The sequence below is a fragment of the Xiphophorus couchianus genome, chromosome 13 (assembly GCF_001444195.1).
Source record: "Xiphophorus couchianus chromosome 13, X_couchianus-1.0, whole genome shotgun sequence".
In the NCBI taxonomy this organism is placed as follows: domain Eukaryota; kingdom Metazoa; phylum Chordata; class Actinopteri; order Cyprinodontiformes; family Poeciliidae; genus Xiphophorus; species Xiphophorus couchianus.
Genome location: NC_040240.1, coordinates 21,270,932 through 21,294,780, shown reverse-complemented (window position 1 = coordinate 21,294,780; position 23,849 = coordinate 21,270,932). Strand labels below are relative to the sequence as shown.

Sequence of the window (23,849 nt, the reverse complement as noted above, 5' to 3'; positions counted from 1 at the left end):
ACCAGATTCATCTTGAAATGAACAAAAATAATAACAAAGGAGAAACTTATTAAAGTGGATAAAAAGCAAAAATGTTTTGTGATCTGGGCAATACGACTTAAAAATGGGATCTCAAATTTTTTCATACACCATACAATTTTAATGTATTTTTCTTGTTTCTTTTCTTAAAAAGACATTACAAAATAAACTAAATATTTTTAAAACTTGCTTTTATTTCAGTCATCCCTTCTGGGAGTAGACCTGACTTCAAAGTCCAATTAAAATACAAGCAGTAAATCAGGCTTGTAAAACAAGATGGTTGGAACTGAGGGGGTGGGGAGCTGACTTCAGTGAACTACAGAAACCCAAAGAGAAAATTGATGACAAAAAAATCCAGATTCTTCAAAAATAAAATCTTCAAAAATCAGATTACGCAATCGCATCGATTTATTTTTCAGCCCTAATAACAATATTTACACTTGACTTACTTTGATACTTAAATTAAATATCATTATGATTAGACATGAAAACATAAAAATTGTAAAAAGTGGCTCATTTGCTTTCATATCAGTTGCAGTTTAAGTCGATAGAGTTTAGGCTCAGAACATTTGAAATGCTCAGATTTACAGAGATCAGTGAACGCTCCACCATGTCTTTCTGATTTGAAGATGGGTTTTTTTTCTACCTACTTCCTTGTATTGTGTAACAATAATAAGCTTGTGGCGCATGTTTCATTTATCTGTTTTCGTGGAGAACTTTAAATGTTCTTAAAAACTAAAGAGTTTATTTGAAACTTTCCACCTATCTAATGTTATCGAAATGCTTTTTTACACAACTGGTGCTAAATGAAAAGAAACGCCTGTCTAAACCAAATCGGATTTTACTCCTCTAATCTGGCTGCTAACATCAGTCATTAGTCATCCATTCAGTTAGCCAAATTGTCTCATTGTTTATGTTACATTTATTACATTTTAAATCTGAAATGCATGACCTTGTTAAAAAAATATATAATTTATAAGCGTATTCAAATTTTAGTACTTTAAAGTTTCCAGGAGCCCATTTTAATATTTAGCAATACCATTTTCAACATAAACTTGTTTTTTCCTTGAGTTTTAGTTTCCTCAATTGTAAGTACATTCCAATTACATTAGCATGTATTGACAAAGTTACTTCTCTAATGTAACAAACCTCAACCTATGGAAACATAGGTTATTCAATTGTGTGATTGACCTTGAGTGTCTTTATATATCCATAACAACAAAATTACTGCACAATATATAAACGCAAAAAGTGATCTAAACGTTCCTGTGCTACCACCACAGAGTAATGTTCTGAATTTTCACTCAATAGAAGAAAAACCACAACCATAATACATCTGAATTCCTGTTAGTGGTTCTGCGTTTGAATACGATTGAAGCATATTCACATGTAGAAGTGAAATGTAACCCTATAAACTGTGCTCCCCCAGCTGTTTAGAAATATCAGCTCTGAAAAATACCAACACCTTAGAGATTGTCTATTGATCTGAGAGACAAATGAACAAGCTTATTACTAGTACAAGCTCTCGTATCATTTCAACTCCGAGAATGATTTGCCTACTTTATGCATTCTACTACTCTTCAAACTTTCTTTGAACGTTTCAGTTAGTTACTTTGCATTAAGACAAGCAAATACATTTGTTTTTATTTTCACTTGCTGCTCAGGTTGAGGGAGCATAATTTAATTTTGTTAAGTTTTTACAAGAAATGGTATAGGTTTTGTAAGTTTTAGTAGATTTTTGTAACATCGTTTTTACTGGGAGACAGTGAGTAACAGATTCAACATTTAATAAGCTTCCCTAACCCAAGTTATTGAAATGCTTTTATGGCTTCAAGGAAAGTTCTATTGTCCTATAGATTTTAATGCAACAGCCGACTCGAAATTTGGTAGTTGTTGAAATGAAGTTCTGTTAAACTGAAATTGAAAAATAAAAATAAAAAGTGTGCTAATATTTCCAAGTAATATTTCAAGAATCAAATTAACAACATAATTATGTTCCTATCTGACAAAGCAGCTTAAAGAACAATAAGCATGGTTTTTTTAAACACACGTAAAGAAAAATCTATCGAACTGCAGTTTCCCTAACTACAAAGAGCCTCAGAGGCAAGCCAACAGAATAAAAGTGCTCAAAGTTTCCGTGTCACAGGTTAAAAATATGCTCCAAACTGGTTATTCAGGCTGCGATGTTTGCAGTCATCTGACTAGAGTTCGGACGATCATCACTTTCCATTGAACTCTGAATTACTTGAATGAGGAGTCTCCCTTTAATCATTGGATTCTGTGGCTGTTGGGACAAAATGACAAATCTTTCTTCAGTAAATGTGAATTTTCTTGATTTACATAAATACATGAATTGAGTTTTTTAGGTTTTCAGCTACCAAACTAACAGAACTGCATTTAAGCATGAATACTAACAAATCCCCCTTTTACTTTTGGATTACACCACAAAAAAGACAGGAAGGTGTTTTGTTCTTTCAGAAATTAAGATTCATGCAGCACAAGTTATGCTATGCCTGTCAGCATTGTGCAGTACTTGCAACCAGCTCCAGAGTCACTCTTGTTAAGAGATTCATCCGAGCCTGAAAACGAGCAGTCAGATTAAAATTCAGGTTTTACCGGTTTGCATAAAAACCTTCACATAATCTCTCTGTGTCCTACAAAGCTAGGGCAGATACGCCATTAACCAAACTGTTTCACTATATATGCAAGAGCACTCCTGAAGCAATTCTCTCTCATCAAGGTTTGCTGGTACAGTTCTTTTCTGTAAATACTTAATATGGGTCTTTGTGGTACTTACTCTTTTTATCTGATACTCCAGATGAAATCCCACTTCCTGCAAGCACAGAGAAAAATGTTTTAAGAAATGTAAAAAGTTAAATGTCTATGGTCTTGCAATTTTGTAAATAATTTGTAAACAATTTCAGATTTCTTAACACCATTTGTGTCAGTTTGCTCTTTTCTTTTATTAACTAATATTAAATTGCAACAATGGTTAGAATGTTCCCCTAGAGTTTGGTAGGCTGACAACATTTGACTGCAAACTTTATATTTTATATATATAAAAGTAGTAGTGAGAAATAGGAAAGAATGTCACAAAACAGGATTTTTATTGCATTATTCAACCTTGACTGTTGTTGTCTCCCTCTCCACCAGCGTTTCCTGTAAAGACATAGTTTGTAATGATTGATGACTTCAACATAAGTAGGACAAATAATATTAATGTAGTTTAAAATAGGCTGTTCAATAACATTTTTTAAAAGGTAAGCATTATTTATAATCCTCAAAGGAAAACCTAGATCAAAAGCTTCATGAAATTTATATAAATTAATGTGATTTTATTTTTGTAGGTTTTACAAATTGTGATTTTAAAACTGTATGACAATCAGAAAAACTGCCCAGAGTTTAATATGTACTCAAATTATGCTCAGAACTGATGCTATATAAAAAAATGAAATTAAATATACTAAAGGGAATAAATTTACCTTCAGTTGTACTCATGAGGGGTGTGGTAGCGCTGTTATCTTCTGTACCTGCACAGAGGTGTACAGGTCCTTCTCAAAATATTAGCATATTGTGATAAAGTTCATTATTTTCCATAATGTAATGATAAAAATTTAACATTCATATATTTTAGATTCATTGCACACTAACTGAAATATTTCAGGTCTTTTATTGTCTTAATACGGATGATTTTGGCATACAGCTCATGAAAACCCAAAATTCCTATCTCACAAAATTAGCATATCATGAAAAGGGTCTCTAAACGAGCTATGAACCTAATCATTTGAAGCAACGAATTAACTCTAAACACCTGCAAAAGATTCCTGAGGCCTTTAAAACTCCCAGCCTGGTTCATCACTCAAAACTGCCGACTGCCGACCTGACTGCTGTCCAGAAGGCCATCATTGACACCCTCAAGCAAGAGGGTATGACACAGAAAGATATTTCTGAACAAATATTGTCAAGAGAAAGTTGAGAGACGCAAGACCCAACACTCTGGATGAGCTAAAGGCCGCTATCGAAGTATCCTGGGCCTCCATAACACCTCAGCAGTGCCAGAGGCTGATTGCCTCCATGTGACGCTGCATTGAAGCAGTCATTTCTGCAAAAGGATTCCCGACCAAGTATTGAGTGCATAACTGTACATAATTATTTGAAGGTTGACTTTTTTTGTATTAAAAACACTTTTCTTTTATTGGTCGGATGAAATATGCTAGGAATATAGGAATTTTGGGTTTTCATGAGCTGTATGCCAAAATCATCCGTATTAAGACAATAAAAGACCTGAAATATTTCAGTTAGTGTGCAATGAATCTAAAACATATGAATGTTCAATTTTTATCATTACATTATGGAAAATAATGAACTTTATCACAATATGCTAATATTTTGAGAAGGACCTGCACATACAAGGTATATGAAGACCAAATTGCTTTAAAATCATTTTAAACACTTCTGTTCTTCATTTTAATCCATGTAGCACTGTCTACACTCAAATATCCTTTAAGGATTGCAGGGGAAATAGTTCCTATCTCCAACGGTCATTGGGTGAGAGATGGGGTTCACCCTGGATAGGCTACCAACAGAGACACACAGCACAAACAACCATGCAAACACTAACATTTAAAGGCAGTTTTTAACCAGACATGGCTGTTTCTGGACTGTGGGAGAAAGCTGGAGTACCCAGAGAATCCACACATAGATGGGAAGAACCTGCAAACTCCAGAGAAACCCCAGGCTAGGGTTTGAAACCACTGCTACTAGGCAACAATGCAAACACCTGAAACCACTGTGCAATAAATCCATTACAGCTGACAGCTGAAATGGATTTTTACTCACCTTTATTTGGTACTAGTTACTATTGAATTAAGCAATATAAAATGACAATAAACACTTACCGTTGTTTTGAATCATGTGACTATTGGTGCCTGCACAAACAGAGACACACAGATTTATTGATAAGAAGATTGAACTGTTTCACAAACTTGTTTTTTATTAAATAATCATAAACTAGCATCATGAGTATAAAGAGTAAAAATCATTAATACCCAATTAAAGTAAACATGTTAGGTCGGTAATAATGTAATGCTTTGCATTTCTAAAAAAAAAAAAAACTTCTTTAATTTTAATGTACTGGTGTGTTAACATTTATTTTATGATTTATTTAGCAGCAATGGCTCTGAATTTTTATCTCTACACAGATTAGAAAGAGGAGATGTGATTGGTTGAGTAAATGATGTCCATGTCATGTTGAACATAAAGGAAAACGGCAACAATGCAAACACCTGAAACCACTGTGCAATAAATCCATTACAGCTGACAGCTGAAATGGATTTTTACTCACCTTTATTTGGTACTAGTTACTATTGAATTAAGCAATGTAAAATGACAATAAACACTTACCGTTGTTTTGAATCATGTGACCATTGGTGCCTGCACAAACAGAGACACACAGATTTATTGATAAGAAGATTGAACTGTTTCACAAACTTGTTTTTTATTAAATAATCATAAACTAACATCATGAGTATAAAGAGTAAAAATCATTAATACCCAATTAAAGTAAACATGTTAGGTCGGTAATAATGTAATGCTTTGCAGTTCTAAAAAAAAAAAAAACTTCTTTAATTTGAATGTACTGGTGTGTTAACATTTATTTAATGATTTATTTAGCAGCAATGGCTCTGAATTTTTATCTCTACACAGATTAGAAAGAGGAGTTGTGATTGGTTGAGTAAATGATGTCCATGTCATGTTGAACATAAAGGAAAACGGCAACAATGCAAACACCTGAAACCACTGTGCAATAAATCCATTACAGCTGACAGCTGAAATGGATTTTTACTCACCTTTATTTGGTACTAGTTACTATTGAATTAAGCAATGTAAAATGACAATAAACACTTACCGTTGTTTTGAATCACGTGACCATTGATGCCTGCACAAACAGAGACACACAGATTTATTGATTGCTACAACTTTCACAGACACTGCACTAATGCAGAATCATACATAAATAAAAAAAGCAATAAAAAAAATCCTACTTACCCTGCTTTTCGCCATCAAGGTCGCCTGCACATACAGAGATACATACATTTACAGGCATGGTTACTAAAACTATTTTAACTTAAGTGTATGACACTTTAAGGTTTACACTTCAGGAAAAAAATGTTTTTTCACCAAAACAAACAAAAAAAAATTGGGTGAAGAAAATTAATGAAATGCGACTTACTGGAGGTGCTTACAGTCCCTAGACCTAAAAATAAAGACATATGTTAGTATATCTCCTTACTCATAAACAGCTCAGTAAACTAAACAAACATTTTAGTATACATGACACTTGTACTTTAAACAGAGTGTGAAAGTGATTGACAAATGCATCGCAAAGAAATAAAGCACTTACTTGAATGAGTTGAGCCTTTAGGGCAATCTATTAATACAGAAACATTTATTAAAAACATTTAACAACAAATTATTTGCATACTAAATCCCCCAAGTTAATAATCACAACCTGATAAGCAATATCTTAAAAAGTTCATGGTTTAAATAATACTTTAAAATAAATATTTTTAAAGCATTAAAAAAATAATGCATTGTTTAATTTTTCTAGAGAAAAATTTAACAATTTCTAGAGAAAAATTAAGCAACTCTTTATGAGCATGATTTATTTTAAATTACCAGGATTTTAAACAATAATAATAATAACATAGATTATTCATTTAAACACAATTTAAACAATAGTTTTTTTTGAAGACTTGAACCCCATAAACCAGTAATGGCATGATAATACTGATTATCATGCCATTAATCAATGGCATGATTAACGGCTTTTCATCTCTTGGAAAACCCCAGGAGATGAATGTTAAACAAGAGCTCAGAAGAATGAATTTTGATAAATTAAATATTTTGTTTCTGGATTCATCTTTATACATGAGTCAGTGCTGGGAACAGCGATCAGTAAGTGGACAAGATTTTTCTTTCATAGAGTCAATCACTTTAACAACTACCTGTGATTCTATTAAGCAAGTACAGAGAAGGTGAATACGTTGTTGGATGTTACAAATACTTTCTTCTTGGTGCATGTACAGGAAGTTTTATATATTAATTACAGTGTTAGACAACTGACTTCCATGAAAATTAACTCAACAGGAATCTAGCCAGCCTGATGAACTGATAATGTGTCCAGCTGACTGATGATTTGTCTCATCAGTCAGTTGCAGCTGAAAAACTCAAGAAGTCAGCCTGTAGAGTTATTTAGATCAACTGTTCCCATAGTTGAGGTTCTTAATGATCAGAAATCAGACTAAATTACAGCAATGATAATGGTGAAGCATATTTTCAACATAGACGTCAAAACATTAGATGATATAAAACCAGAGCCAATGTATGAAATTAATATATCAAACCAATATTCTATATCTAATTTAACAAAGTACCAAGAACTACATCATTATCCTTGCATATAATTCACAAAATTGAATGAATTAACATGTGTATGAATATGACCTGCTGGCTTCCAGCGTTTTCCTTGTTAAAACCAGAAATTAATTCTTGATTTCTTGATACACCTTATCGTGTATTATACACACAACAACTTTTTGTTGGAGGTGAAGCTTCAATGGATCAAACACCTCACTTCAAGCTACATGAAGAATGGAAATGAAAACTAGTCTATTATGTAATGATGGATCGTTGAACCACTCAGTATGATTTATGACATGCCATAAAAACCATAATAAAATAATAGAGACCACTGTTCCTGAAAAAGAAGTTAAACTTTTTTCTTAAAAGATAATCAATTATCTGCATATGAAACATCCAGTAAGGAAAGAAAAGGTACACAAGTTAATTTCAATGGACAGAGGGGGAAAAAAAAAATCTTACCAAGATAGTGCGTCTTAAACTTAAGGAAAGCAAGTACACCAATGGCTACAAGCACGATAGGGATAATAGCAGCAATGATGACGAGTGAATTTCCTTCTCCTTTGGGCTCTAAAATAAAACAAATGTGATAGTAGTTTTAATATGCAGCCATTTCAACTATAGACATACAAATTATAAAAAAAACTCATATTATTGCTAGAAACTATTTTCCACTTTACATATTTATTTTTATTATTGTTTTCTCTCAAATTTCAGATCAAACAAATTTTATTTTCAAAGATAACCACAGTAAATATAAAATGCCATTTTTATATGGTAAAGTCATGACTTAATCCTCTGCTCTAGATAACAGGATTCAGTTTCCTTGGATACACTTTGCAGCCAAACCTGCACTATCAAGTAGTCACTTCAGTAGAACCTGCCAGACAACATGAAGTAGGCTTAAAGATTTAAAAAAGAAAAGAACTCATCATTTCCCAATTTAAAGAAAATCAACAACAGAATGTTTTTTTCAATTCTGAGAATTTTCAGAGATTTTTCTTACCTATGTAAGATAAAAGTTATTCACAAAGAACCTTGATAGTTCTTAACTTGACAAAATGTTAGAAGTAGTGAAGAGGACTTTTAGTGAGCCTATAAGTGTCTTAAGCAGGTAAGATGGTGGAAAACCAACAGAGAAAAGATAGAGATAAAATGGATAGAGCTGTGAAAACAGCATGCACCGTTTCTTTCCTGTTTGGTTTATGAATCCTTTATGTTGGTTATTTCACCAAATCAAACAAGCTTAAACGAGCAGGTGATCACAGTGAATTGCTGACAGCAATTAATTTCAAACAGATGACTGAGACGAAGTCATGACAAATCAGAATGATTTCAAGGATGTAAGTAAGGTGCAATCAAACATGTTGATGCTTACCTAAATGTAGCAGTTTCATCATCATGACACATTTTACTTGATTTAGTTTTGATTCAACAATGGGTTAATTTCTACCAACTGGCTACTGTGGGTATATTTGTTTTTTCTGTCTTATTTTGTTTCTCCTGTCAACCAATCACAGCCCCCAAAAGGCAGAATCACACCTAGTAATTAGGTCAACCACAGCTCCTCAATAGAATAAAAAAATTCTATCATCTCCTCACTCACAGTTGCTCTCAGCGGCTGACTGAATATATATCAGAAAATATATATTTCAACAGCTAGAACTCTTTGACATAAATTTATGGGCTAGCAGTTAACACATGGGAAATACAATAGGTAGGTAGTTGTTGGATGAGAGTATGATTTGGTCCACCAGCCAATAACACTGCTATGATATTAAAAAAACAAACTGACATATCAAAAGTGCAACAAAAAGTTACTCACCCAAACTCGTTTCAATGTGCATTGAAGAGGCAGGATGTTTAACTTCACAGGTGTACTTGGCAACATCAGACTTCAAGATCTCTACATAATCTCTTCTCTGAAAGGTGTCGTCATGATTTGGGAGAACTCCATCGGTCTGTACCCTGTCCTCCTTAGTAAGGATCCGGCCATTTCTTTTGATATGCAGAATGATGTCTTTTGGATAGAAGCCCGTAGCCAGACATGTCAAAATGGCGTTCGTCTCGACTTTGGCCTTACGAGTGAACAAATGCACTGTAGGTTGAGCTGGAGAGGATATTGGAAACTTGTGTTGGTAAGACAGCAATAATGGAACAATGTCGAAACACATATGGCAGAAATTTCGATCTCTTATATTTTTCATAGCAGTATTCTGTCATCCATGAGATAATTTGGACACTTTAAATAAAAACAGACATGTCTCTTCTATATTTTAAGCTTCTCCTCAAGAACACAGAAGTATACTCTTTATACACCCTAATTTGATCATAATAGTTTTAAATGACAGTGAAATAGTTTCATGTTGTGATTTTTAAGAGAGATGTCCCTGTAAAGCACAAATTGGATAATACCAACTTTTAAATGTTCTTGTAGTGAAATATTAAGGTTTTTGTAAACAGCTGAATTTTTGTTTGATTTTTTTTCTGTAATTTCTTTTTTTAGTAAAGTTAAACAAAGCATTTCGTAGGCACATAAACTTTGAAAAGTCACTAAAACCAAAGAATGTGATAGATTTAAGGACACCAGTCTGTAAAGCATCAGATCGCTGGGGAAAAAAGGAAGAAGAGGAGATGGAGATGGATTGTGGGCATCTTGTATCTCTAGCATTATGCACAATCAGCAGAAATAACAGACCTTTTGGACATACAGAAAGTTTCACATGTTTTTTGTGGTTCTTGTTGTTCATTGTGGACTTTTGTGTCACGATTGTTTAGCCCAAGTATTCATACATTTGAAACCTTTTCCATATTTCGTCTCTTTGCACAGATTGTAGCATAAAATGCCTCATAATTGTGAAATAGAAGGAATATAGTTTATTGTTTTGGGAAAGGCTAAAAAATGCTTAAATGTTATACATACTGGCTCTTTGAAGCTGCTCTTTCCCAAAGTCTCTAAACTTGCTCATCCATTCCATGCACTCCTTCTCCAGGTAGCCCTTGGTGTATTCCTTCAGCACCTGGACCTCATCCCACTTCCTCTTGGTTTCTTCTGCTGCATGAATGGGAGCAACCCAAACCTGTCTGTCATCGTCAAAGGACAGAAAGTCGTTTCCATCATAGTTGTACATGTCCATCCCACGGACAAACTGCATCGTCCCATCAGACTGAGTTTCACCCTCACAGCCATGCATCCACTGAAGAATATGGGTGTCTGTAAGAAAATGTAGGAGAAAAAAATAATTAAAAACTAAGAAATAAAAGATTTTGCAGACAGGTAAATTTTCTGAGAATAAATAAGATGTATCTATCTACCTGTGTCATTCTGTCTCATTCGTTTCATCAATATGTCAATGTTGACCTTGAACCATTGCTGCTTGCTCTTTCTGGACTGGGTGCCTTTCTCCCAGTACTCTGGTTCAAGATGCTTTTTCATCCAGTCCTGTTTGGGAACTTTTATTTGGTTGTCACTGTCATAGTAGTCAATCATTCGGTTGTCCAGTAAACCCATGGCAGTGAACTCATGAAACCCTGGCAGATCCACAGGGTTGGAAAAGGCCGTGTAGATGTAAGCGAGAGAGTGCTTTTCTAAAATAAATATAAATAAAAGAACAGGTATTAATTTAAAGAGAGGCTTGTGAAAAACTGAAAGTGGTTATGCTTTGAACTAGTCATTTTATGTAATATTGTCTTGATATATAGATATTTTGGTCAAAGTAACTTAGAATATGACATGGGCCGATTACTGGCATCAAAGCTGTCGAACATTTATGGCACACCATAACTGAGCTGTAAACTAGATAAAGTGCAAAAGTGAGTGGGGTTTTAAGAAGCCTTATACAGTTTTCTCTCAAATGACGGACAAAATTAAATCATTTGGAAATATTACTGGTCAGGTTGTTAAAACTTATAGTACCAAGCATAAAGCAAGTTCACCCTCTCAAAAACCAGTGAACTTTAATTTTATAAAGAACACTAAACACTGGAACTAGAAGGTATTTTATATACCCAAAATAAATAAACAACTGAAAACAATAAATAAAAGGGAGATAAAATAACACACATATACAACTGAAACCATAAATAAAATTGATTATGATCTCTTTCTAAACAAAATTGACCTTCATAAAATATTAATAATCAGAATTGGAATAACTGAGATCATTTTAATTGGTCATACAACTGATGGATTACTTAATGAATCGCTTATGGCAACAGGCTTAGTAGCTTTTGCATCTATGAAAAAAATTATTTGTTATAACGCGAATTGCTCCAGTTTTCTCTTTACTTTGTTTCAGTTTTTGTCTGCAGTTTTAATGAGGAAGTTTTACAGTCACACCTCATGGCACAGTTATCCAAGCAATGTTGTTTGTCTACACGGCCATTTCACAAACTAGATACCTACGAAGTTCTAGAACATGCTTGAATCCCACTCTATTATATGGATCATAGCATCAACTGTCTTAACTTTAAGGTGTTTTGATAAATTATGTAAAATTTCCCAGATATAAACCCAGTGAACTTTATGAAGTTGTTAATTACAACTGATTCCTTTGGACTGGAAGATAACCTTTAGACGTTAATCTACTAAATACAGAACTCCATTTAGTTAATTTTATCAGTAGACTATTAAAGTATTTAATTAGTAAAATCCCTTTAGTTATGTGTTGAAGTAAGTATTGTGCTATCAGTGAATTAATTTGCCGTTAGTGCTATAAATACACAACTAGCTGCACAACCACCTCAAAACAACATTTTTCCACGTTTCAAAGCAGAATATTCTGAATTTAAGAACCATTACAAACAAATGGGCAGATATTTAGTCTAACCAGTAATCATAGTGGCTCCTTGTTCAGAGACTGGCTTTTTGTCATTTTGGATCATAGCTTCCCACTGATTTCAATGTGAATTGAGGTACATAAATTGCCCCAGACTTATGGTTTTATTCACATTCTACATATGACATTAATATGTATTCAAGGTTCTTTAAATGCACTTGCAGATTAAATTGTTTTGGCATAGGCTATTTATAACTTGAACGTAGCTAACATACCCGAGTGACGTATAAACCAGTGTTTTCTAACCTTGTGTCTTCCGCATACTTCAAATTGATCTTTGATCCAAACACTTGATTTACTGGTTATAAATGACTTCAGCCTGATAAGCCTCAGTGTGAAAAAGGTGTGCTGAACCAAAAAAATATCTAAAGTATGTTGGGAAGAGCTTATAAAAGGACAGGACACCGAACTCAGCGGCTTCGTGTGCTAATGAATATGCGCCAGACATACTGCGACAAAGTTCACCTTAAAAGTTCTGGTGTCGGTTTATTTTAAACTGGGTCGATACAGAACAATTGAACTTTACTTAATATTAGCAAACGGGTCTAGTTAGTCGGTAAATAACGCAAATTTATCGGCAGAAGACTTTATTTTTAACAACATCACATCGGTTTTTAGTTTCACTTTTAACAACAGCGTCAACATGTCAGAAAAAATCAAGAATATTACCGCTGAACACCGTGATTGCCGTCCCAAAAAGGACAGCAAATGATAGAAGACTCATTCCGAGCCAGAATCAGGTTAAGTTCTTCAGCTGAAATGTATTTGTTTTGGATTTTTTGTTATCTTTTTTGCCGGGGATGCCTCGTTGTCTTCAGCTTCGATGGTTTTTTTTCCTCGGTTAAGATGCTTTTAGGGTTCCTCGGACTTTAGAGATTTTAGTTTTTTACTTCCAATCGTTGTAGTGCAATTGATCCACTGTCGCAAAAAATAAAAATGGTCAAATGCTTTGTTTTCAAAACAAGCATAATTTTTTTTAAAGAGAAAGAGAAAAGCGACATAGTTAAAATAAAGCTTTTGTTCTGTTGGTCTTCCTAAACTTAACTGAAGTCTTTCAATTTCTTTAAGTTCATGACCATTTCAAAATAAGCTGCCTTGTTAAAACTTTAGAAGAACCTAGAATTTTAAACAAATAAACATCGACTCTTTTGAAATTTTACAAGAAATTCATACATGAGTTATTTGTTTTCAATGTTTTTTTGTAGTGTCATATTTGGAATAATCTGGAAGAAACATACATCAGAATTCACTCTACTGCATCTTCTTTTTATTGCTGTTTACTTTTTGTAGTGCAGTGATTTCTCAGCAGCACACTATAACCTGTTTTTAATCTCTGTGATGTGTTTATTTTACCAACGTTACACATTCCATTTTCTTAAATATAATTTAAAAGAAAAAAATATTGAAATGGTATTTGTTTCCCTTTTCAGAATTATTTTCTTTTTCGCAAAGCAGATTGTGTGCAGGTTTCAATTAAATTTATTTTGATCATAAACCTCCTGTCTTTCAGTCGGTGCCAGCTCATGAAATTTTCTTAAAAATCAAATTTGAAATAAACAATATTTTCAGTTACAAACACTGCAAAGTTGAATTTGGTCGGTTTTAATGTACTGCATTAAGACTTTTAATAGGTGAAAATATTTTAGGAAACTGATTTGATCATTTGTTTTTATGATTTCTTAACCGTTTTTGCACTTTCCGAAAAGAATGTCTGTTGAGCTATACCATAATCATGGTTTTTCCTTGCTTTCTGTGACTGAATGTTGGTTATTCTGTAATAGCCCGTATGCTACACGCAGATTTTCCTAAATTTACAAGGATCCGTGAACGCGACATTATACTCTTCCGGATTTCATCAGGCTTGTTTTTTTTTTTTTCAGTTGAGTCACTTCCTCTTTTGTTCAAATATTTTGTGGAGCTTCAAATTCCTTTTGAATGACAACGAAGTTGACAATGCAAATAAATCATGTTTTTGCTTTTGATTATATGCAGAATTAAATACCTACACTTCGTGTGGAGTAATGTACGGTAGCTTTTGTTTTGCTCCTTTAATTGTGAAGTATTAAAATTTCGAGTCTGTAAACATGAGCTGTTTTTGTTCATTAGATGACTCTCTGTACTATTATCGGCTTTTAGGACTAGCGGTGACTAGTTAAGGTACAGTAAACACACCTACACGCCTAAACCGACCAGCTTCAGCCTCTGTCTTTCTTCATGATCAGCCAATCAGATAAATCGTAATCAGTCGCTAGGCAGATTACAGCATTATAGGTTTGGCTGAAAGCAAGTAGTAGGCCTCTAGAGACGGTTTTAGAAATGTAAAACCGAAAAGCAAATAAGATATTGTGGTAACCGACAAGGGCATATGTATTTTTATTTATTCATTGCCTTTTTAATACTCTAGCCGAATTACTGGAAGCTCCTGATGTTTCATATGTTTCATATATGATGTTTCATATATCTGACCTATGTCCTCCTTATATTGAAGCAGACTAAAAAGTCAAAATATAGCTTTTTATGATATAATAATATCATGTTTGCACATAAGAATGCCCTGTTCACTCATGGAAAAACCGCTGTAGAAGTATCCATGAAAACAACAGGGAAATTGAAGAAGTTGCTGAATGGTAACAAAATTCTAGTCTTAAATGCAGGAAAGACAGTGGCAATATTTTTTCAGATAATTGGAAAATTTTTATATTATCTAGATATTCATACAAATGAGAAGAAAATTAGAAATGTGAATAAATTGTTCTCCTTAGGTGTGACTTTTATATAATTTACAACTTTAAAAATCATGTTAGAAAGCTTAGAAAGTCTTTAAAATTTAGCTTACCAAATTTTAGGCATAGTCATGGATCTCTTGCCATTGAGGTTTCACATATGTATCTAAACTATGACATTTTTATGTTTTCTACATTGTGTGACTAAACCTCTTGCATCAATGTAGAAAAGTAACTACAGACTTCATGACATGAAATCCAGACTATATAACGACTGTCATTTTCTTTTCAAATATGATTTTTTTTACATTTCAGAAGTCTCATACTTCATGCAAACATTTTTTATGTGTATATGATTCTGTGTCCTTTATATATATGATCATATACTGCATCATATGCAGTATATGATGCTGCATGCTTGCATAGCAGTAAGCAGTGTGCATAACATATAAAACTGGCAACAGTCACACAGAGGGTGCAGAATGAGGAGAATATTCTACATTCTTTGCTTCACTTGGTGTGTGCTCTTAAGGCGAGATGAGTGAAGTCTAGCGCTGGACAGTGAATGTCACCCTATTCCATTTGTATGACATGTAACATTTGATCAGTTTCGGCATTAAACCCTTTTTTATTCTTAACCATATCTCATTATTTCTCAAAGTAATGGCTCTGAGGAGTTTAATGATCAGCCCCTCGAAATGGTAAATGTTTACTTTACAAAATTCTTTATGATATTGCTGTTCCAAGAATCTGGGAAGGTTTGTCACACAGAGATGCACTAAAATGATTAGAGTCACTAAGGCGCCATCAAGAGGTGAGTGCAGCGTCCTAAAGTTTAGCAGCTGCACTCATCTTAAATTGGTTAATCCAAGCAGATATACACTTATTAATGATGGTGCTGAGTAAAACAGTAGCTTAGTTGGTTTTAATGAGACATGAAGCATGATGTATTGGATATGTACAGAATGCAACAATATGTACTTATTTTTATTCTGATTGATCATCAATTCACAACCTTTGTTAAATTGTGCTTGTACCACAGGTTGAAATTAGTCATTTTTGCTTTCACCTGGTACCATTCATCTTTCCTTTGAAAGGGTTGATGAACTGCTGTACAATGTCTGTAAATAAAAAAAAAACCCATCAAGGCCTGAGAGACAGATACAACTGATGGAAGTCACATATTTAACTTAACAGTTTTTCATTTGTGCAATTTCATGAAGAGTTAATATGAATTTTTAAGGCATGTAAATTATGTAATGTTTATTAAACAAAAATCTTCGTTATTGCCTCGTTTCTTACAATTATAGGCAGTGAAGCACAGAGCAGCTTTCTGCATCTTCTCTCTGTTTAAAATGCATTAGATACTACTGGTTGCTTTCTGTTGACAATAAAGTAAAGATAAAAAAAGGAATCCTATTTAACCCCACACTTCAGTTATGAAACCTCTTTTTCTCCTTTCTCTTGTCCTCCTCTGTTTTCCAGCTCCTTCAATTACCCCTCCATCCCTCCTCCTCTTTTCTAGTCGTCTCTTCCTCCCAAAGCGGAAACCAAATCCTCCTTTCTCTCGGCTGACGGCTTGAAGCCCTCCGGCCATGGATGTAAGAGCATCGTTTCTTTTCCAGCCTTCTTCACCTTCTCCTCCGTCCTGATAGTTCATGGCCTCTAGAGAGTTATCAGCAGCGAATGGGGAGAGTGGCAGATCCATAACGTCTTCTCTCTGGTCTCTCAGCAGCTGCTCTTCTTCCCAGACACCACCCACTTCCTCAGGCTCTAGAAGAATTTGCAGAGAGTCTTGAAGCCAGTCAGACCACATTTTAGGGATTTTGGTGTCCTGCAGTGGAGCACTGAGGTCATACAGGCTGGATTCCAGCTCTTGACTGGGATAGAAAGCAGCAGAAGATGGGAGATGCGTGGAAACTGTGTGTGGGATTGGGCAGAGGAGGTTGAGGAAGAGGAGGGTTACCTGTGAGGCACTGATATGGAAAGGCAGTCTCATCTGGACAAAAAGAGCAGCAATGATCATGTTATAGGGAGTTTAAAATCCTTTATTAGATTTTATTTGCTTTAAACATATTCAATTAGGATAAGATATGTAGGGCATTCATAAAATGGGAAAAATATAAAGCATGATATTAGATTGTAGAAAACTTAAAACAAAATTGGATTATTTTTGTTCCTTAATTGATTTTGAGTTGGATAAAAATAAAAACCATGTAGCCAATGTTAAAGGTTTTCAAGCATCATTGATCAGAGTTTATAGTTGTTACCATAAACAAAATTATCAGGTAAAACAATGCCTCTCTCTAAAGATTAAAATAAAAAAAATGGAAGTTTTAGATAATTTTCTGATTTTCATGAAAATACATGGAATTTCCACAACAGAATGACACTAAAAGTGTCCGTAGCATATCTTTTAGATAAACTTTTTTGTCATTAGGTTGGAAACAGTTTTTCTGCCAATATTTACATCCCATACAAGAAAATGTATTTAAATTCTCTTTGTAAAAGTTGTTTATTTTAAAGCCTAAAAATAAAAATACAATTGTGGTTATTGAAACATGGCATTTCTTGCAAAATAAATTAATTTTTTTCAAAAGGTCAGGTAGCATTTGTAGCATTTTATTTTGCTGAACTGAGTAAAAATGACTAAAGATTGCAGATGCTGGTCTAATTGGAAACATTAATTTTAGTAAGTCTTTAAATTAATGTCAATTATAACTGACATTAAAATATATTTAACACTTTTGAAATAAAAAAAACCCACTTCACATAAAGACTTTAAAAACCACTGCGATCCTTTAAGAAATATAAAGAGCTGATAAAAGTTTGATTTGGTTTAAATAGTTAATCAGACAGAGACTTAAGTTTTTACTGTTTATTCCAGAAGGTACTCTTAACTTAAAAGAAACCAATTATTTTTATCTTAATTTGAGGTTTGGTCATTTAAACTCTCATCCCTTCTGGCTCTACGTTTTAGTTTCTCTGGACATACACATTTTCCATAAGGTATAACATTAATACAAAAAACTAAAATTATTTCCAAAACATACAAGAAACTCTCCTCAGATTAGATATTTCTTACCTTGTTTCCTGTCAGGCACCTTGTGTCTTCTGTAACATTTGTTGCTTCGGACCCTTTTAAAACCTCCAACTTGTCTCCTCCGTTCTGCCATCACACATTGGTTGCTCCGCCCTCTGACGCACTAACATTTTCACCAAATACCTTAAACTTTCTTCTTATTAGCTCAGCAACATTTGCCTGGGTTAGCACTGAGGCCAATTATGACTCCTTGTTTGGCGAGAGGGGAAGTGGATGCAAAAGATTAATTAAGATTTTTCTGATTAGAGAGAGTCTCCGGGATTTCTTTTATGTCTGTGCTTGTAATTAGCATTGTTTTGATAGGATAACACAAACATACCTGAAAAATGTCATAGTAATCCTGTGACAAACCCAAACCTCAAACCAAATGAGGCCTTTGCTTGAATGAAAATAACATCAATTATGTTCCAAAATATTTGCGGACCCACAAGCCTAATTTAACTGTGAATCAGGAGGTGGCTTCAAGACTGATTGTAAAAAAAGGCCTTGTTTAAAATCTAAAACCACATTGTTACAGAGGAAGTGTTTCCGTGGTACCAAGAGGTTGAGCACGTAATTGAAATACACAAAACACAAACAGGGTTGGATGTAGCCAGGCTGCTCATAAAAGCACTGAGTTTTGTGCCAAACATATTTCACAGAGTCATTATTTATGAAACAAAAAAACAGAATGAAAATGTGGCTGAAAAGCTGCGTACACCCAATGATTCAGGAGTTTGTTTTACCATCATTAACATATAATAACTTGAAGCAGCTGTTTCTATACAAATTTGTTCCCTCTCCATTTTTTTCAGCACAGTTTCATTGCTTGAATAACCCAATCTCTGCCTACTCTTTAACTTCTGGCACACCACGTAGTTTCTGACTCTGGAATAAGATCACTGACTCAATGATTGTAAGGGTTATGCAAGTGATTCTAAAGCAGGACAAAATTTACCCCCCTACTCCACCATGCTGACGAGATTCACTATTTGAATCAAACTACTGAAATAAATGTAGTTTTTTGATTGTATTCAAAATGACTGACTTGTTCTGAGAGAAAGAAAAAACTGTCAGGGATGTTAATGTTCCCTCAGATTGCATGTTGCTGCATTTCATAATCAAATATTCCTTCTGCATGAAAAGACATTTCACTGAATCACCTCCATGTGGTGATTCAGTGAAGAGAATGACAACAAACTTTACTGAGGAAAATATAATGAAACAGCAGTTTATTCACACAATTAACTAAACTATACTAGTATCTAGCAATCACAAAGCAATCAAAACCACTTTTGAGCTGAACCACTTATTAAATGTCAACTCCACTTTGTCTTCTTGTACATTAAGTTAAGGCTGAAGTTGTTTCTCCAGCTGTCATTTAGAACTGGAAAAAACTGTCACTGCAGAACCATCAGTTAACTGTAATTTGGTCCAAAAGTCTCAGCATCAATTTCTCTCTCTACCACCTCAAACTCCTGAAGGGGCTCGAGAGAAGGGATGCAACCAAATGCATTCTGGGGATCGTAGTCCAGAAAAATGTTGGGGCTTTGCAACATCTGGCATGACTGATTGAGGATTGGGCTTACAGAGGATTCAACTGCTGAACCAGTGAGCAAGGACAGCTGCAGCTGGTCGATGGTGCTGGCGGGGAAAGGCTGCGATTGGTCTAGCGAAGAGCAAGAAAGTGATGAGGGGGTGGTTGCCAGGGCAACAGCTCCAGGGGGAGCGGAAGGGGAGTTGGCCTGGGAGTCTTCAGAGTTGAGGGAACGTCTCAGCTTGGCCCGAGCGTTCTGAAACCACACCTGAGGGAATATTATGGAAGGAAGGAAAGCGTATGGAGTATGATAACAGAGACTGAAAACAGCTGCGAAACAGGTTAAAAAACAGATCATTGGAAGATCCAAACATCTATTGAATGTGAATTTTGAATCACGATTAAAGAAGACCTTTCTTCTTTCATTCAGTTTTGGAAGATGGTTCGAGCTTTTATGGAGCCATATTCATTGACCTCTTTAAAAACCTGTCTGATCACCTGCCACAAACACAAACTCCAGATTTTGCTATACTTTTCTCGTACTTTCTAAAAGTTCACTTCAAATTACTATTAAATGTCTGTGACCTTTACTGCACCATCAAATATGGGAAATGGATTATTTTCACATAATATTAAGTGGAGGACTGAGTGATGCATACCTGCAGGACTCTCTTAGGCAGACCAGTCTTATGAGCGAGGCAAGTCCAGTCTTTGCCGTCAGGGTTGTGCTTCTGGGCAAAGTATGACTCAAGTGCTCTGAGCTGCTCGCTGCGGAAACATGTCCTGATTCGCTTGGTCCGTCTGCGCGTCCGCCCACCCACCTCTTTGTCGTCCACTCGTGGTTCTGGACTGCTGACAGACTCCTCCCCTTCACCGGACACCTGGTTTTGACCCGTCTCTGGCATCAGATAATGATCATGGTGATGATGTTAGTTAGATACCTTAAACATCCTTAGACACAAAGTCAATGAGCTGAAAAAGCTAAAAGCCATGTTTTTGACTTGATATTTTCAGGTTGCGCTCAAGTCAGATAAAAGCTTCACTCAACCCAGAGAAATTACTTATTTCATAAACCGCTAGCTACAGTTAAATATACTTTTGTTCTTCTTGCTTCACAAGACGTTGACATGGAAGGGAGAGCTACAGTTGTTACACCTGGAATACTGTGTATAGTTATATGATAAAATTCAAACACATTAGTTGTAGCACAAATTCAATTTGCAAGAATAACCACCAGATGATCCTCTAGTCCAGTGTTTCCCAACCTTGGTCCTCAAGGCACACTGCCCTGCATATTTTAGGTATTTCCTTTTTTCAGTCCAACTGATTTCAATTGATCACTGATTAACTGCAATCAGTTGAATCAGGCATATTAAAGCAGGGACACCTCTAAAACATGTAGGACAGTGTGCTTTGAGGACCAGGGTTGGGAAACACTAGTCTTTGTCTAATTTCTAAAATATATTTTTGAGCAGAATTTTATTTATTTATTTATTTTATTTACTTGTTTAGAAGGGACGGTATTACATTATGTGACATGTTTAGATTGCTGTAAATGTGCCAGATTTAGCCAACCATATAATTTACAGGCCATTGCATGTTGAGAATAACACTCAACAACTTCATTTGTATTTGGAAAGCCAGAAAATTGAGCAGTAACTCAGAGCTCAGTCAGATGTTGTTGGGAATAGGGAAAATTATGGAAAGATATTTTGTGCATGTGCCCATGGCTTTTGGACTGAGGTTTACATCATGCCCCTTTGAGTCTATTATCCAGCTGCATGTTTTAGCTACATGATCTCACTGGACTGACTTATGTTGCAAAGCCTCAAAAGAAGAATTATTTTAGGTATTTTTCTTAAGTAATGGTTAGATGAAAATGAATAGTTGATTAGCGACCTCACCAGTACCACAACTATAGGTACCTTGTGATAGGCTAATAATGCAATAATTGTTAATGCTGGCAAATATGCATGTATTGTAACTTAGTGATGAGATTTATCATTGTTTGTGTTTTAATTTTCAAAGTTTTAACCATAACCGAACAACAAAAAATTACTCTTAACACAATGTTGCTTTGTTTACTGCCCCCTACTGGAGATATTTGCAAAATTAGACTTGACACTTCATGAATTATTGCGAGTTGTTTACATGACACTACTCCTTTAAGCTTGAAGCATGAAGCATAAAATGATGCTTAGTAGTGCTTGCTGCCTTTAAGTACATGGGTTCTGGTCAGAAGACAGCTAGATGAATCAACTAAGGGTGGGATTGTGGAACTAGCTAACGTACAACTATAAAACTGTACCTAAATTTCAACAAAACGTTTCAAAGCGGTTTTAACGTTTATTATCCCAAGTCATTTTTGAAAAACACTTACAAACACACTGACCTTCTTTTAGATGTGATTGTGAGGGGTCTTGCAGTGGCAGATTGCCTCCCTCACCATTATAATGTGACTCACAATACAGGTTTGGGCCCTGCATGCAGTAGAGGTTCCCTGGCATTAATTTTACATCACATTCCTGCAAAATACAATTTTAAAAAGCATGCATTCATTTGTTAATTTGTAATTAAACTAGTAGCTAGTTGGTTAACTAACCTGGCAGGAAAAACAGTGGGGATGAAAGGTCAGCTCACCAGACCTCATGACCAAATCAGTGGGTGGGATTGGCTGGAGGCAGCGAGCACATTGGCCGCCTCCAAACGTTCTGATGAGAGAAGGAAACCAGATGTCAGAAACTGAAGTCACATGTTAACTCAGTGCAGATGTTAGGAAGTGAAGTGGTTCAGCATGCAGAATCACTTATACCTGCTGTAGTCCTGCTGGCAGTAAATGTTTCCATCTCTCCAGAAGAGGGAAGGGTGAGTCTGTAGCTCGCAGTGGCACTGGCTGCAGCGGAGGCAGATGCTGTGCCATACCCTCCCTGCAGCCAATAGGAAGAAGCGATCACATACCTGCTCGCCACATCCGGCACATATGATTGGCTCTGGAATGGACACACTTGTTGAAACCTAAAAAATGTTTGATATGATCAAAAATGAAAGATAAAGAGGGGAAGTAAACATTAGGTTTATGGCACAGAGGGCTTCCAATGTCAAAGATTTTGATCTCAGCAGCAAAAATAAATTCCTTAAAAAATAGTGTCAAATTGTAAAATAGAATTTAATTTGTTATTAAGAATGCTATGCATACCTTTAAAAAAAATGACAAAAAATTGTTTCTTTTCGAATTAATACTGCTTCAGACATTGCTTTGTTATTTTTTTAGAGATACCCATCTAATTATATGTTAGAAACCAACTGCTTGCTAAATACATAAAATCTGAGTTTGCGAGGGGATTTGTACAGATTCCTGAAAAAAATTGGACTTTGTCAGAATCCTGAGGTTAAAATTATTATTATTTTTTTCATTTTTATTTTTATTTATTTTTTTGTGAATATGAATAATGTTTGCATAGCAAATACCTAAGTTAAACTAAACAAATAAGCATTTAGCTTTGATTAGCTTTCAGGATGACTTGCAGGTGTTTGCTCAAGTTAAAATTTTATGTTTTAGACACAAAAACGTAAAGTATAATTTAAAGAATGACATCAATCTTGTGAGCTCTGCTTGTTAGCATGAAGCTCATGTTGCCTGTCAGGAGTGAAGAAAAACATACTTCTTTTCTAAAACATGTTAAGACACAATATCACATATTAAAGCCAGAAGAAGTAAAAATATTTAAAGCATAAAATACAAGCAGTATGAATTAATGTTATTGATCTGCCAAGCTGTGCAGAAACTAACCTTAAGGTTCTTCTTCTGTCAACCATCTCACATAAAAAAATGAAAGCTTCAATGATTCAATGATTTAGGGTATTATAATTACATTTTCTGAAGCAGTGTTCTCCTCCACTGCTGTTGGGCCACCGGCCAGCTGTACCACCTCCGGCGTGTCACCGAGGTCGCTGCCATACAAAAGGTCCTCCAGGGCTTGGTCGTCTGGAGACATCATGATTAAGAAATCTGAGAAAGCAAGGGGTAATTAGCAGTCTTCTCTGTAACCACAGGTCTATGTTTCTATTGATAAGCACGCAACAATTTTCAGCTGTTTTAAATGTTTATTATAAAAACAGATAAAATCTTTAGGTGAAGTAATTGTTTTTATGTGAACTAAACAGCATGTTATCAGTCAACTTGAGGAAACAATACTTGAGGAACTTATATATAGATACAACAGAGAACT

The 23,849-nt window shown here is 34.9% G+C and overlaps 3 protein-coding genes across 9 annotated transcripts in view; all 3 read right to left on the bottom strand.

The window, feature by feature from the left end:
- LOC114156365 (uncharacterized) overlaps nt 1–13,239 on the bottom strand; it is a 38,580-nt gene extending 25,341 nt beyond the window's left edge. The window contains exons 1-13 of one of the 7 annotated variants that reach the window (XM_028036747.1): nt 12,948–13,239; nt 10,756–11,028; nt 10,364–10,654; nt 9,266–9,550; nt 7,903–8,010; nt 6,422–6,448; nt 6,251–6,274; nt 6,067–6,090; nt 5,927–5,956; nt 5,422–5,451; nt 4,917–4,946; nt 3,501–3,548; nt 3,142–3,177 (exon numbers count right to left, since the gene is read on the bottom strand). In XM_028036747.1, coding sequence (XP_027892548.1) covers nt 3,142–3,177; nt 3,501–3,548; nt 4,917–4,946; nt 5,422–5,451; nt 5,927–5,956; nt 6,067–6,090; nt 6,251–6,274; nt 6,422–6,448; nt 7,903–8,010; nt 9,266–9,550; nt 10,364–10,654; nt 10,756–11,028; nt 12,948–13,002 — 1,261 coding nt within the window. In that variant the 5' untranslated portion in view covers nt 13,003–13,239. The remainder of the gene's footprint in view (nt 1–3,141; nt 3,178–3,500; nt 3,549–4,916; nt 4,947–5,421; nt 5,452–5,926; nt 5,957–6,066; nt 6,091–6,250; nt 6,275–6,421; nt 6,449–7,902; nt 8,011–9,265; nt 9,551–10,363; nt 10,655–10,755; nt 11,029–12,947) is intronic. The other 6 variants (XM_028036748.1, XM_028036749.1, XM_028036751.1 and 3 more) reach the window with 6 other exon arrangements.
- A 1,905-nt stretch (nt 13,240–15,144) lies between these two features.
- qrfp (pyroglutamylated RFamide peptide) lies at nt 15,145–17,500 on the bottom strand. The gene has a single exon (XM_028036754.1). It carries the CDS (start codon nt 17,025–17,027, stop codon nt 16,422–16,424), a length of 606 nt encoding a protein of 201 aa, XP_027892555.1. The 5' UTR covers nt 17,028–17,500; the 3' UTR covers nt 15,145–16,421.
- Nucleotides 17,501–18,161: 661 nt separating this feature from the next.
- LOC114156408 (LIM/homeobox protein Awh-like) lies at nt 18,162–23,618 on the bottom strand. The gene is made up of 6 exons (XM_028036822.1): nt 23,493–23,618; nt 22,433–22,635; nt 22,223–22,331; nt 22,013–22,145; nt 20,280–20,518; nt 18,162–19,888 (listed from the first exon to the last, which is right to left on the bottom strand). Exons 1-6 carry the CDS (start codon nt 23,616–23,618, stop codon nt 19,502–19,504), a joined length of 1,197 nt encoding a protein of 398 aa, XP_027892623.1. The 3' UTR covers nt 18,162–19,501.
- Between the last annotated feature and the right edge of the window lie 231 nt (nt 23,619–23,849).

Excerpts from the sequence above, each read along its gene's own strand:
- qrfp (XM_028036754.1), bottom strand. The coding sequence starts at position 17,027 with ATGATCATTGCTGCTCTTTTTGTCCAGATGAGACTGCCTTTCCATATC.
- LOC114156408 (XM_028036822.1), bottom strand. The coding sequence starts at position 23,618 with ATGATGTCTCCAGACGACCAAGCCCTGGAGGACCTTTTGTATGGCAGC. Across the intron at positions 20,519-22,012 it reads ACAATCACATCTAAAAGAAG|AGACGGGTCAAAACCAGGTG; the intron begins GTCAGTGTGTTT and ends ATCTGATGCCAG. Across the intron at positions 19,889-20,279 it reads TGCCTAAGAGAGTCCTGCAG|GTGTGGTTTCAGAACGCTCG; the intron begins GTATGCATCACT and ends ATATTCCCTCAG.